General features: G+C 53.4%; 1 protein-coding gene across 1 annotated transcript in view; it reads right to left on the bottom strand.

The window, feature by feature from the left end:
- The window catches only part of HMCN2 (hemicentin 2), a 133,419-nt gene that overhangs the window by 43,466 nt on the left and 76,508 nt on the right, over window positions 1–13,445 (bottom strand). Inside the window, exons 39-51 of the mRNA XM_075906051.1 lie at window positions 13,234–13,388; window positions 12,576–12,699; window positions 11,525–11,700; window positions 11,003–11,099; window positions 9,424–9,543; window positions 8,359–8,520; window positions 7,511–7,792; window positions 6,781–6,948; window positions 5,438–5,551; window positions 4,435–4,521; window positions 1,492–1,683; window positions 752–925; window positions 119–232 (exon numbers count right to left, since the gene is read on the bottom strand). Coding sequence (XP_075762166.1) covers window positions 119–232; window positions 752–925; window positions 1,492–1,683; window positions 4,435–4,521; window positions 5,438–5,551; window positions 6,781–6,948; window positions 7,511–7,792; window positions 8,359–8,520; window positions 9,424–9,543; window positions 11,003–11,099; window positions 11,525–11,700; window positions 12,576–12,699; window positions 13,234–13,388 — 1,965 coding nt within the window. The remainder of the gene's footprint in view (window positions 1–118; window positions 233–751; window positions 926–1,491; window positions 1,684–4,434; window positions 4,522–5,437; window positions 5,552–6,780; window positions 6,949–7,510; window positions 7,793–8,358; window positions 8,521–9,423; window positions 9,544–11,002; window positions 11,100–11,524; window positions 11,701–12,575; window positions 12,700–13,233; window positions 13,389–13,445) is intronic.

The following is a 13,445-nucleotide window of genomic DNA, read 5'->3' as shown; positions in this document are numbered from 1 at the left end:
GTCAGGCACACAGAGCATGCATGGTGCAGAAGGGAAAAAAGCAGCCATGGGCCAGGTCTGAGCAGTACTAGAAACACAGTGCCTTGGCAAGTGCTTTAGAGAGGGGCTTCGTACATACCAAGGACCCTCACTTCATAGCTCGTCACTGCCTCCCCGAGCTCACTGGTGACGACACAGGTGTACCTGCCAGCATCCTCTTCCTGGACATTCAGAATCTGGAGCCCCCTGCCACCTGGTCAGGGAAAAGGACCTTCCATGATGCAGCCCTTAGTCATTCAGTTAAGAAACAAGGAGGGGAATCCTCCCAACTAGCAACCCCTGAGTTGCAACACAACGCAGCACAGGGGATGAAAAGAGCGGCTGCTCACCACAAATTGCGGCTGCCTGTCCAAACACAGGCTGGGCAGCAGCATCTTCCTCAGAGGGCCCTGGTGCCCTGACTCTGAGCTGCAAAGGCCACGTCTGCAGCACAACCCGCAGGCCTATAAACTCGCTGGAGTCTTGCGGACCCAGCCCCAGCAGGCACCAGCTCCAACAACGGGTTTGGGAATGTCAGCACCCATCCAGTAAGGACGTGGCCCCCGATCCTCTCAGAACCCTGGCCCATTCTCACGCTGAACCAGATTCAAACCCAGGCCACGGATGCAAAAGGCTCCATAGCCAGCCCCGAGCCCGTGTGACCAATCAGGAAGCAGTTATGTGAAGTCAAGGATGGGTCTGAGCACCCCATTTGCTCACATTGATACGTTACCAGAGAGCAACTGGACATTTGTGGATGCTTGGAAGGGAACCTCGTCCTTCAGCCAGGTGACGGTGGAGGAAGGATGGGTCAGTGCCCCACAGGGCAGGGACACTGGGCTATTGATCACTACGGTAACATCGTCCGTGGCACTCTGGTGGCTCGCTCCAGGAAACGTGGGACTGACTGTGGGACACAGAGATAGCTTTTGCATGGAGAGAGCTCATGTATCCAATTTCCAAGACTGGCATTAGCATCCCATCACGGCAGAGATTCTCCCCCACTTCGCTCCGCCCACCACAGAGTGTGCAGCGCTCAGCACCTCCGGCTGCCAGCTGGCCGAGTGGGCACTAAAGTGGTGCAAACAGAACTTCAAGCACTGATGTAGACAGAAACTCTGGGGTGGGTTCTACCCCACCCAATGCCAGTGGAGGTGAAATAAGGCCTAGAGCACAATGGCCAGGGAAACTGTACCAATGGCCACGGTTACATGCTCATTGCTAACATGGCTCCATCAGAAACATGGACACAACCATTCCCCTGGCTCAACCAATTGCTCAAGGCCCCTGGCTCTGTAGGGTGCTGGGAACTTCTTGCTAAAAGACCAGTGCCCACGCTGAACTCTGTAGAAGCTGTGAGAGCTCAGCACCACCCTGGATCAGACCCAGAAGGAACATGGTCATAGCTGTGAATCCCGTCTCCCCCAGACCCGATCTGAGAATGCCCACAGCATGCATCTGCTCTGTCCTTACCTAGAACACTGAGCTGATAGTGTTTGGTTCTATCAGCCACGGCATTGGAGGCCACGCAGGAATAGCGGCCTGCGTTGGAAAGGGTGGTTTGGTTTATCTGCAAGACAGATCTGTCTGGGGATATGTCATAGCCGTCTCTGCTAAGCACAGGGCTGCCGTCTTTTAACCAAGTAATCTCTGGTTTGGGATTGCCTGTAGGGCAAAAGGGGAAAGAGGTGAGAAAGCCAGGCTCAGCCTTGGCTGCAGTTTGTCACATGGACGCTCAGCCATGCTGGAGCGAGCCAGACCAGTGCCTTAAACCTGGAGCACAGTTCTGAAATGTTTTCTCGCCAGCCACGCTAGGGTTTGAGAAAGCCTCGGCGGCTGGCAGAGTGCTGGATGTGCCCCAAAAGCAATGGGGGATAAACTGGCCCTGTATGAATTCAGGCTGGGAATTAGAAGGCGCTTTCCAACCCCTGGAGCAGCGATGTTCTGGACCAGCCTCCCACTAGGAGTAGTGGGAATCCAAAACTGGGCTAGCTGGAAGATGGAGCTTGATATGTTACTAACGGGGTTGTATGATGCAGATAGCAGGGCCTGGATTCAATGATGCCGGAGTCTCTTCCAGGCATGGGCAGTGAGTTCTATGTAGGGATGTAAAAAATGTAAAAATATATTAACCGTGTAACCAACCAAAATTCTATCAGTTACGCAGTGAACCAGGGGGCTCCAACTGCCAGTGCTGAGGGGCTGCTGGCTCCCGGACTGAGACGAGGTGTGATGGGCCCAGCCAGGTTGGAGCAGCCCCCTGCCTGCAGCACATGGCAGGGGCTGCTCCGGCACAGGCAAGCAGCAGTTAACTGGTTACCAGTAAGCTTCACCCAGTAATGGAGATGCTTATTGGGTAACCAGTTAACTGGTTACCCATTTACATCCCTAGTTCTATGGGGCCGTGGTGCCTGGGCACCAGGAATATTCATGACCTGGGACCCAGCTCTGGTAAAGTTTGGGGCTGGGTCTCTCCTACAACCTCATTAGTTGCCCTCGTGTGCTCCTCCTGTGTGTCCCCTGGTCCCACCTGCCACCCCCAGGTGATTTACAAGGGCCCAGGTGCCTCCTGCCACTAATACAAGCAGTGCAGTAAGGTTAGAGCAGCTGCTGGCACACCACTGCAGCCCCTGCATAGGGGAGCGTGTTCCTGTGCATCCCTGCAGCCTGGGGAGGGTGGTGGTGGTGTTTGTCTCCGCACACTTCCCCCAACTTGAGCGCCCCTGTAGCCAATAAGCTGCCAAGGGTGGTGTCTGTGGCCAGAAGCACATGGAGACCCCCTGGATTCCCATGTAGGAGCTACTGACAGAGGGGGTGCCCCAGGTAAGCACGGCATGTCCCATCCCTCCTGCTGTGCCCCATCCCCTCCCAGAGCCTGCATCCCAATCTCCTGCCCCAGCCCCCAAACTCCCTCCTAAAGCCCATACCTCTCAAACTCTCTCCCAGAGCCTTACGCAGGTGTGTGGCGGGGGAGAGTTTGGGTAGGGAGAGGGTTGCAAGCTTTGGGCATTCTGGGCATCACCAACATTTCTGCAAACCTGCCATCCTGCTTCCAGCCCTACATATGGCCAAGAGGTTTTCCTATGGTGAGACAGGATCTCTCATCTGTACCTTACCCAATGCCAAAGTTTTACACTGATAAATGGTGCCTAAGCGCCATATTCCATCTCTTTCCCTGGAATAGAGGGATCAGTTCTATGAAGGGTTACTGAACAGGCATCTTCCTCTGTTCGTAACCAGAAGAAAAAATAAAAAATGTGGCAACAGTATGTTGGTGTCAAGGTAGGTCCTCCCTCTCCAGGCATTTCCAATGCAGCCAGCTCTACAGTACATGGGAGCCAGAGCATGGACAAGTTATTTTCCCTAATGAGAAAAAGGAATCAAATGCACATGGATGGCTAAGTCACTTAAAAAGAGCCCACCCTTTGCTTAGATACTGGGCAGCAAAGTGAAAATGTATTCCAGTTGGCGTGCCCATCACTGTGGTGTCTGTGCCTCATGCATAGAAATAAAAATGGTCCCAAATGGGCACAGAGGGGGCATGGATAGGGTAACTATTTACCGCCCCCCTCCAGGAAAGAAATGCGAAAGGAAATCTAGCTCCATCTGGGAATGGCTGGACCATCTTATGCCCTGCTCTGATAGCTAACGAAGACAGGCCCTACAGCAGCAGCAGCAAGAACAAAGCCTGAAGCCAATACTCTCCTCCTGCCTTACAATCCAAATCCCTTCCAGATCCCCAGGAATCCAGTCTAGAGACCAAATAGCCTGAGCTGATCTCTGCTGTTGCACCAGCATGTATCTGAATCGCAGCCTCAGGATGCCTCAGAGGTAGAGGCATGAGAAACCCAGTGACAGATCTCTGGGCTACTCACTTGGCACCGGACCATGTAGAATGCCATTGGGCTTTCCAGAGACAGGGGGAATGGAGGGAGGCATGGAGGAGGTAAAGCAGGGTCTGAGGAGGCTGCCCTGAAAATGCAGGCAACTCTTATTTCAAGTCCCTTTTGTGACATCAGTACAAAGCTGCACACTTCCCTTGGGAGTAACTAATGTAAATGGACAGAGCTAACAAATAGGCCAGGTAGGTTTGTTTTTTGAGTCATCTGTGTTATGTTGGAGCCTCCCGGCCCCAATCAGGATTGAGGTGCTCGGGGCTGTGCAAACATGAGAGACATTCCCCTTCCCCCAGAGAGGTATACTCAGATCAAAAGGCAGCAGGGTCACAGGGACCAAGGCCACACACAGCAAGTCAGCTGCAGAGGTAGGAAGAGAGGCAGGTCTGTGTCCAGCCAGTGTCCCATCCACTAGACCACATGCGCTCTATTATCACAGCTTTACGTCTCAATTACCCACCCAGAGCACTAGAGTTAAAACTCCCCCTTGTTTTTCTCAGCTGGGACCTGTGATACTCACCTCTTGCTATGCAGGACCAGCTGACAGACTGACCCTCGGGCACTTCAACTCTATCTTCCTCACCCGCGTTCTCGATGCTGGGAGGACCTAGAAAGACACGGAGGGGGGGAAAGACAGGATGATCTTCTCTCCAGGAGTCTGACCACACCAAGGCCAACAAGATGCTACTTCCTAGGGTATGTCTAGACTACCGACAGAGGCATGTAAATTAGACTACTCAACAGGGCCGGATTAAGACTTTTACAGGCCCTAAACACTGATAAGATTATGGTGCCGCCCCATATATAATTCAAAATAAAAACAATACTATATCGTAAAATCTCATTTTTTTTGGTGCCCCTCCTTTGCTGGTGCCCTAAGCATGTGCTTAGTCTGCCTATTGGGTAATCCAGCCCTGCTACCCGACATAGTCAATGGAGCGGGGATTTAAATATCCCCCACTTCATTAAAATAAAAATGGCCGCCATGCTGTGCCGGCTCGGCTGATCGTCGGCACAGTGTGCGTGTCAAGACGTAGATCAGTTGACAGGGAATGCCTTTGTTGACCGTTCTCTTATGCCTAGTGAAACGAGGTTTACAGGAGCGGTCGACAAAGGTGTTCCCTGTCAACCAATCCGCATCTTGACTGCCACGCTGTGCCAACGATCAGCCGAGCCGGCACAGCGTAGCGACCATTTTTATTTTAATGAAGTGGGGGATATTTGAATCCCCGCTTCATTGACTATGTCGGGTAGTCTAATTTTCATGCCTCCGTCGGCAGAGGCATATAGTCTAGACATACCCCTAGAGAGCCCCTGGAGCAGAGAGTTTGGAGATTGGAGTACATGAAGGGCCATATTCCAAGGGTTTGTGTGAATTGCTCTCAGCTTCTCCTCTACAATCCCCACTGGAAACCTTGTAGCAGGAAGAGCATCAAAAGCCAAGGGGACAAAGGAAACAGAGACAGGTCCCAGAGCATAACCCAGGTACCTACAGTGTTACTGGATCAGTGCTTCATCCGTACCTACGACCTCCACATTGAAATCCTTCCTAGCTTCCCCAGCGACATTGCTCACTATGCAGGAATAGAGGCCTCCATCTTGCGCTCGTATGCGCGTTAGCCTCAGAATCCATCCACCTGGAAACAAAGGGGAAAAGCCCAGATGGCAAAGAACAAACTGCATTGCCAGTGACAACCCAGGGCTGTGCCCAGGGCTGTAGCAACTCTCAGAAATTGCCTGAGCTGGCCTGTCGTAGGTCTCTCATTCACTCATCACCGTAGCAACTGGACACCCTCCTCAGTGTTACAAGGACATATGAGGGGTCTACACAGGTACCTCAGTGCTCTGTCAGAGTGCCGCCAACTAGCAGTGTCCACTAACCCCAGCAGGGAGTCCGTCCAAGCATGGCGTCCTCTCATGTGCTCTTTCCTTACAAGTAGTTTCTCAGACCACACAGAGGGCAGGTCTACCCTACCACTACGGCCTAGGGTCTCTCTCTGTATAGCTACAGTTTCCATAGTAACTAGGCACCAACTACCAGTGAAGGCCAGTAGCATTACCATCCACCCTGCACAAGGAGAGTAGAGAAGAGACTTTCGCCCTCCAAATCACAATTCCCATCTCAAGCTGCTCCCAGGGCAGCATGCCACATGCTGATCCTCTGCACTAGGGAACAAGCAGTGTTTATAATCAGAGACCTATCGCAGCACAAAGTCCTAGTGGAGACAAGGCAAATCAGTGCTAGAGACTGTGTGTGTGTGTGTGTGTGTGTGTGTGTGTAGACAAGGCAAATCAGTGCTAGAGACTGTGTGTGTGTGTGTGTGTGTGTGTGTGTGTGTGTGTGTGTGTGTGTGTGTGTGTGTGTGTGGAGACAAGGCAAATCAGTGCTAGAGACTCTCTGTGTGTGGGGGGGGGGGCGTGGGGACGAGCTCTTGCTGGACCTCCACTAGGGTGGCTGTCTTCTCATAAAGAATGGATCCTTCAACCCTTCCCCCAAGCTCAAGCCTCTGCCCTGCCCCCATTCCGCTTTTCCCCCAGTCTCTACTCTTGAGCAATGCTGGGAGCCAAGAGAGTGGAGAGGGCTAGAGCCAAGTTAGTTTGTTTCCCCCACTGCCGCTGATAAGGACAGGGGCAGGCGCCAGGCCCCCTGCTAATCAGGACACCCTGGACCCTACGGATCTGCATCCCCCTGAAGTGCTGGGTCCAGAATGATTGCCCTGAATGGTCCTATGGATGTCCCTGTGTTATCCCAGGAGCTATCACAGAATAGTTTATTTCACTAGAGCTCTTTCTGGTCAGTTCCCCCATAGCTGAACCCTGCCAGCCAGAATAATCCGCCAGCAACGCTCACTTATTATTGCCTCACCTGAAAGCAGGCGTGTGCGCTCGCCAGAGATGATGGGAGAGTTCTCTCGGGACCAGCTGACTGTTGGGGATGGGATGCCTGAAGCCTCACAGATGAGAGTCAGGGCGCCATGCAAAGAGACAGTGATGTTGGTCACTGGCCCTGCTCCCCTAACAAGCTCAGGGGGAACTAGAGAGACAAAGGGATAATCTTCCATGGACAAAGCCATCGCCACGGAAGCAGGAAAATAAGCACACTGAGGTCCTGGGAAATCCCGCTTACCCTGCCTTCCAACTATGGACCCAAGTTCTAACGGGCACCAGGCGGTATGCCCAAAAAATATGCCTGCCCCCATGGTGCCTTCAGGACCCAGATCTGTGCCACAGAGCAGCTCACTGCCAACGTAGCTGCCAATCGATCTGCACATCCAAATGGGAATTGGTGGGGTGGCAAGTGCACAGGCAGCCAGACAGGTGAGCCAGGCTCTCTGAGAATGCCACTGTTTGAAATCTTGGTCCAGGGAAAGCAGATGACTTTGGCTCCTGTTGCTCTCCTTGTCATTTATCCCCCCCTTGCTGTTAGCTGCACAAACAAGGCCTGGAGCTTACACGGAACTTCACTCACCCCTAATGCTCTATCACATGCATGGCAGATTTCCTCATGCATCATCAACATTTGCTTCACCCCGCTCTCAGACCCATCCCCCCCAAGGTCCCAGAACCAACTGCAGAGCTGCTGCCTGCATCCTTACCATGCACAGCAAGCTCAAACTTCTTCTCCGCCTGTCCAACTGCATTCGCCGCAAGACAGCTGTAGCGGCCTGCATGGCTGACCTGTGCCCTCTGAATATGCAGCTTCCACCCCTTGTCCTTAAGAAGAAACTCTTCCCCGTTCAACACTGGCTGCCCATCTTTCACCCATGTGACTGTTGGCAGTGGCGATCCTGTGGCTTCGCATTCTAGTGTAATCTCACTGGCCTTGGTCACAGAAACCTTCTTTGGGGCTTCACCGCTGCTTTTGATCACAGGCAGAACTGCAGGGGAGAAGAGCACAGAGCAGAGACACGGTACAGACCTGGTGGGTTTCAACTCCTTCTGGGTTTCCTGCAAGAGGATGTCAACTGCAGCAAGCGAACCTGCCAGGGACAGTTATGAGTCATGCCAAGGACTAAGACAATCCAGACCCTGGAGTAGGATTCATAGATCACCAACTGTCTTTAAATACGCCACACTACATGGTTATTTTGGACCAATAGCTCCCAAAGACTGCCCAGCTGAGAGCACATCTGTTGCTTGCCAGGAACCCAAGGGCAGCACTGAGTTTGCAGATCATAGCTGGCCTCCTCAGCAGGAGACCACAGGTCCAACATACCACGTGTGACCTGGCCACTTGGACCAAGATGGAGCACAGCATGCTGGGACGTGGAGTCTCTGAGGGCCCCACCTTGGCAATAGAGATGAGAGACTCTGTATGAACCATTCAGTCACTTGTGCTCCCTAAAACCATTAACAACGACTGACTTACACAGGAGCACTGGTTGTTATTCTCCATCCAGCGATTCAGCCCCCTCCCTCCTCCCCCAGCACCTCTTTGACTCACCATCCACCTCCAGCCGGTGTTCCCTTCTGCTGCTGCCAGCCACATTGCTGCACTCACAGGTGTAAGATCCCTCATCTGCCATCTGCACCTTCTCAATGTACAGCAGCCTCCCTCCTGCGGAGATACGTGCGGGACGCCCGAGGTCCAGGGGCAGGGGTGTACCTGAATGGAGGGTGGAGAAGAAAACCCAAGTCTCTCCTTAGGACTCCAGGCAGGGCTGGCTCCCAGGTGCACTGTCCTATAAAGCAGTAGTTTCCAAACCACAGGGCATGACACAGCTCTGGGTCATGGAACATCAAGCATTGGGGCTCATTGCTTCAGGGGGATCCGCTAAGGCAGCTACCTGCCTGTCCTGGCCCTGCAGACTGCGCTGCCTCAGAAGTGGCTGGCAACAGGCCCAGCTCCTAAGTCGGGGGAGACGGGGAAAGAGCTCACAGACTTCTATGCACTGCCTCTGCCCTGAGCACTAGCTCCGCACTCCCACGGCTGGGAACCTGCTGCTGGCTGCTTCTGGGGTGCAGCATGTTCTGCAGTGCCAGGAGAGGCAGGGAGCTGCCTTAGCACCCCCGCTGCACTACTGACTGGGAACCACTCAAGGTCAGTCCCTCCTGCCAAAGCCCTGAGCTTCCCCAAAGCTGGGACCCTTCCAAAGCTCTCCTCCTCAGCCCCACCCTGGCGCCCACACTCCATCAAATTACGTTGGGTCGTGGGCATCAACGATTTTCTTCAACTGGGTCATGAGAAAAAACATTTGAAAACTGCTGGTATAGAGGATCGGATAGTGGTTACACTGAAATGCCCGCTTCTAACCATGGAGACAAACCTGAGACTGCTTAGGAGCCAAATGCAGCCATTCCACAGGGGCAACTTCTTTTAGACATGCAGGAATCATAGAAACAAGCCCACACCAATTGAAGTTGGCTTAAATCAATGTGTATCCCCTGCTTTGAAACCAAGCCTGGAACCATGTAGCCCACTGGCTCAGAGCCCGGCTGTGGAGCCGGCTGGTAGCTCTGCTAGGTGATATCTGCGTGGGCAGGTGTTAAGATATGAACACAACCCTACCATCCTTCTCCCAGGTCAGGGTGGGGAAGGGGATCCCACTGCACTCGCAGGACAGGCTGACGGACTGTCCCTCCAACACGGACAGGGTAGCAGGCTCTTCCGAGGAGAACGAGGGGGGAACTGCACAAGACAAAAGAAGGGTATAACTCCGAGTACAAGTGGCGTCAGAGCCTGGAGTTCCCAGCTTTGAAGAATGCAGCAGAGTAACATAGTACAGAAGCAGTGGTGTGTTATGCTAGCTAGATTCCCAGGGGATTTAGCTCTGTTTGCTACTCCCTGGCTTGCAAGTGGTGGCTTTGGCCAAAGGAGAACAATGAGAAATACATGAACCCTGCCTAGAGCTCTGATTGGTAACCAACCTGCTCAGCCACACACACATTTAATCCCAAATGCTATGATCAGTCACACTGATTTGCACTTGGAGCTACATGGAAAGAATAATTTCCAACCTTCCAGCTATTAAAAACCAGCATTAGTCTCAATCATTTAACTCTCCTCCAGCATATAACAGTTTAGAAAGTATACTGTGCCAGCCATGGAGTGAAATAACCTTCAGACTGGCCGGCCACACTAGTATAGACAGGACTAGTAGCATGGACTATTACAATAGTAGCTGGACACTTCCCATTATAAGCCCCTGTTTTCAATTGCTTAAAACTTTGCCAAACTTCAACCACTTCTGCTAAAATTTTCTTTGCCAGATGTTTGCCTTCAGCTGATTATTATTATTGTTTGGGGTAATTTCAGCCAAAATGGCGTACCTGTTCTCAAGGATGAAACTACAGAAGAATGTTGCCCAGCCTTAATTCTGGTATTTAACGTTTGAGTTCTCTGATCTTAGTAAGATTTTTTTCAGTGCAGATTTTTGTGCGTGTGAAACATCTACTTCAGGTAGTTATAATTATTAAAAGTAAAAAAAAAAATGTTCTAACACAGCTGAGCTGCCTCCTCCACTTCTGGAGGCTTAGCGAAAGGCTCTGCGTGCAAGTGCGTTTGAGGAACTTCACATGAGCCGTTCATATGTTGGGAGAGGATGTGCCATGCATAAGAGAAGGATTTTAGCATTGCCAGAGCAGATCCCAAAGGGATGTGGTCTCCTTACAGGACATTGGAATGATCTTAATGCAAGGTTTCACTGGCCAGGAGGTGGAAAATAGGTATCACTCCCCACCTTTGGGAACAGGCTGTGTGCATTACAGACGGCACTGTCTTCACGGGATGGACAGAACCTAATGAAGTGTCCAAACCTGGATGCATCACCCACCCTCGCTATAAAGATCCAGGTAGGAACAGCTGGAGTGGGGAGGGCCAATGGTATTTCTCCTTTCCATGGGGCCTGTATTTCAGGGGAACTTCAGATAACGAGAGCCGCAGGCTCTTAAAATCCATCACAGTTACAAGGTGTTTTCCTGGCCCTTGTAAGAGGTGGCTGTACTCTGCTGTTTGGTTAATAGGGAGGAATGCTCACAGACAGCGACACTGGGGCATGGGGCCAGCGAATCTTCACATCCCTGCAGGGGATCTTTGTCCCCCTCCCATGTCTGGAGAACACTTGGCTGGTGGGGTGCAGAGCTCTTACCCCAGACGTTGAGGTTGTAGTGCTTCGCTGACCGGCCCAAGCGGCTCAGCATCTCACACGTGTATCTCCCCGCGTCGCGCGCCTGAGCGTGCTCTATCTGTCAAAGCAAGCGGAGCTGGGGTGGGATCGAGGGAAGGGCAAGCAGGACGCTGCTCGCCCAAGGGCAGCAGCAGAAGTACCCGACCAGCCTAGCAGCAGAGCCAAAGTCCGCCCACAGCCCAGGCCCATTGTCCAGGCAGCTCCTGGCAACAATCCCCTTCGTTCTGGCGCAGTGCTGCAGCCATTCTCACTGGGCCCAGCGAAATCAAGGGCCAAGGTAAGTGCTGGCTCAGCACAAGGACTCTCCTGTCTGCGGAACGGGTGAGACGGTGGCAGGCCCATTTCTCCATGATCCTGAGCCACACGTCACATGGGAAGTGGAATTCCTGCCAAGGCCAGCCAGGGGAGACCAATGAGCCAGGTGTACAGGGACAGACACATTGACTGCTGAGTCAAGTTCTCTGCATCCCCCAGAATAGTCACCTGGAGAATGGCCCCATCTGCAGAGAGTCGAGCTCTGGGGTCCTGCGGGAGAAGGTGCCCGTCTTTCAGCCACTGGAGCACAGGAGAGGGGGCGGAACGGCTCTGGCATTCCAGGGTCACAGTCCGGTTGACGACGACTGACATATTCCGCTCCTCACCAAGGCCATTTGAGGGCGCTGAAAGGAAACATCTGTGGGGTAAGATGAATGGGGAAATGGCTCCTTCCTGAGGCCAACGCCAGGAGCAGGGCTACTGAATGAACCTAACAACAGATTCCAAATCTTCACTCGCTCCTTCCTCCCATACACTGGATCGTAACAGAGAGGCCAGCGCTTAACTGGCAAGGTGCTGGGGCTCAAGCAATATTTTTATTTTCATAACTGACACAGCAAGCCTGGCAGCGCCGGAGCCAGGAACCGCCAAGCCCAGTGGCGCCGGAGCCAGGAATCGCCAAGCTCAGTGGCGCCGGGGTCAGGAACTGCCAACCCCAGTGACCCTGGAGCCAGGAACTGCCAAGCTCAGAGGTGCCAGAGTTAGGAACTGCCAAGCTCTGGCACAAAGGAAGCACTGGGAAAGGCTAGGCCAGGGGTTCCCAACCTGGGGTACACGTACCCCCAGGGGGTACGAGAAGCTTGTCAAGGGGGCACGGGGAATATTTGGTAAATAACTAGATTATCCTAATTGAAATATTCCAAAAGTAGTAGTGAAAAAAGTTGTGGATTCTAGAGTCTAGAATTTATTTCCTTTCATAGTGAATAGAGGGTACAGGAAGGTTTACTAAAAGAGGGAATATGGGGACCGAAAAAAGGTTGGGAAAGCCAGCCCCATGACAGCACCCCTGAGAAGCAAATGGCCCAGCGGGGTTTGCGGGTAACTGATATTTGCAGGGCTTTAGCAAACAGCCAGATTGGCTTCTCTGAGCCTTGCAAGCTGCAAAGCAGCAGCAGCTCTAGGAAAGATGGAATCACAAAGGCAAAGGAGGGGGACGGGGGAATTGGGGTCTGAGTCAGAGTCCTTGGCCGGGGGAGGGGTCAGAGAGGGCCGTACTGACCTTGCACCTGCAGGACAGCATCCCACCTATCCTCTCCCACAGCACTGATGGCCACACAAGAGTACGTCCCCGAGTCCGAGGCGCGCACGCTGGGCAGGGAGAGGATGCGTCCGCCAGACAGGATCTGTGCCGTCCCCAGAAACAAACCAGAAAGGGACCAGTGAGCAGAGAGAGGTGCGTCCAGCCTACGGCCCAGCCCTTGGCTTTCCCACACACCAGGATGGGGACCCACAGAGCTGCACGTGCTGGGAGCTTGCACTAGGCTCACCAGCAGGTACCCAGGCCTTGGCAAGAGACTCTAGACCCATCCTCTTCCCCCACCATCAAAACCAGGGAGGCACGGGAGGGTCCATGTCCTACTGCAATGTGCTGGCCCTGAGTCACGTGGCAATGCTGCTCCCTGCCAGCTCTCACCACAAACCCTCTGTCACCCCTCTGGGCCAGCCTGCCTTGAGCCTTCGAGCACAGCTTGCAGCAAGCGGAGAAACAAAACCTGAGCGGGGAGCAGCCCGGGAGGCAGCTCTGTGCCTGAGGCCCGGCCCTGCCAGGGTGGAAAATTCCAACAGAGGAATGGGCTGGGCGGCTGGGCACTGTGAGCACAGGCCTGGAAGGACAGACAGTCCCTTCCGGGGGCTCTGAACTAGCCATCCACACTGACCTGCAGTTCCCTGGGTGCCGCGCTGGAAACAGGATTGCCGTCTTTCAGCCACACCAGCGTGGGGGCAGGGATCCCCGTGGCTTTGCACGCCAGCTCCACCCGCTCGCTCGGCACGGCAGTGACAAAGCTAGGGCCAGAGGTGATCCGGGGAGGCACTGGGGGGGGGGGGGAAGGCAAGTGCTGAGCATCACAGAAACTCCAGGAGACCAGCA

This window comes from Pelodiscus sinensis, chromosome 22 (genome assembly GCF_049634645.1).
Source record: "Pelodiscus sinensis isolate JC-2024 chromosome 22, ASM4963464v1, whole genome shotgun sequence".
Taxonomy (NCBI): Eukaryota; Metazoa; Chordata; order Testudines; family Trionychidae; genus Pelodiscus; species Pelodiscus sinensis.
Note: the sequence above shows the minus strand (reverse complement) of the source record. Positions and strands in the feature narration are given on the sequence as shown.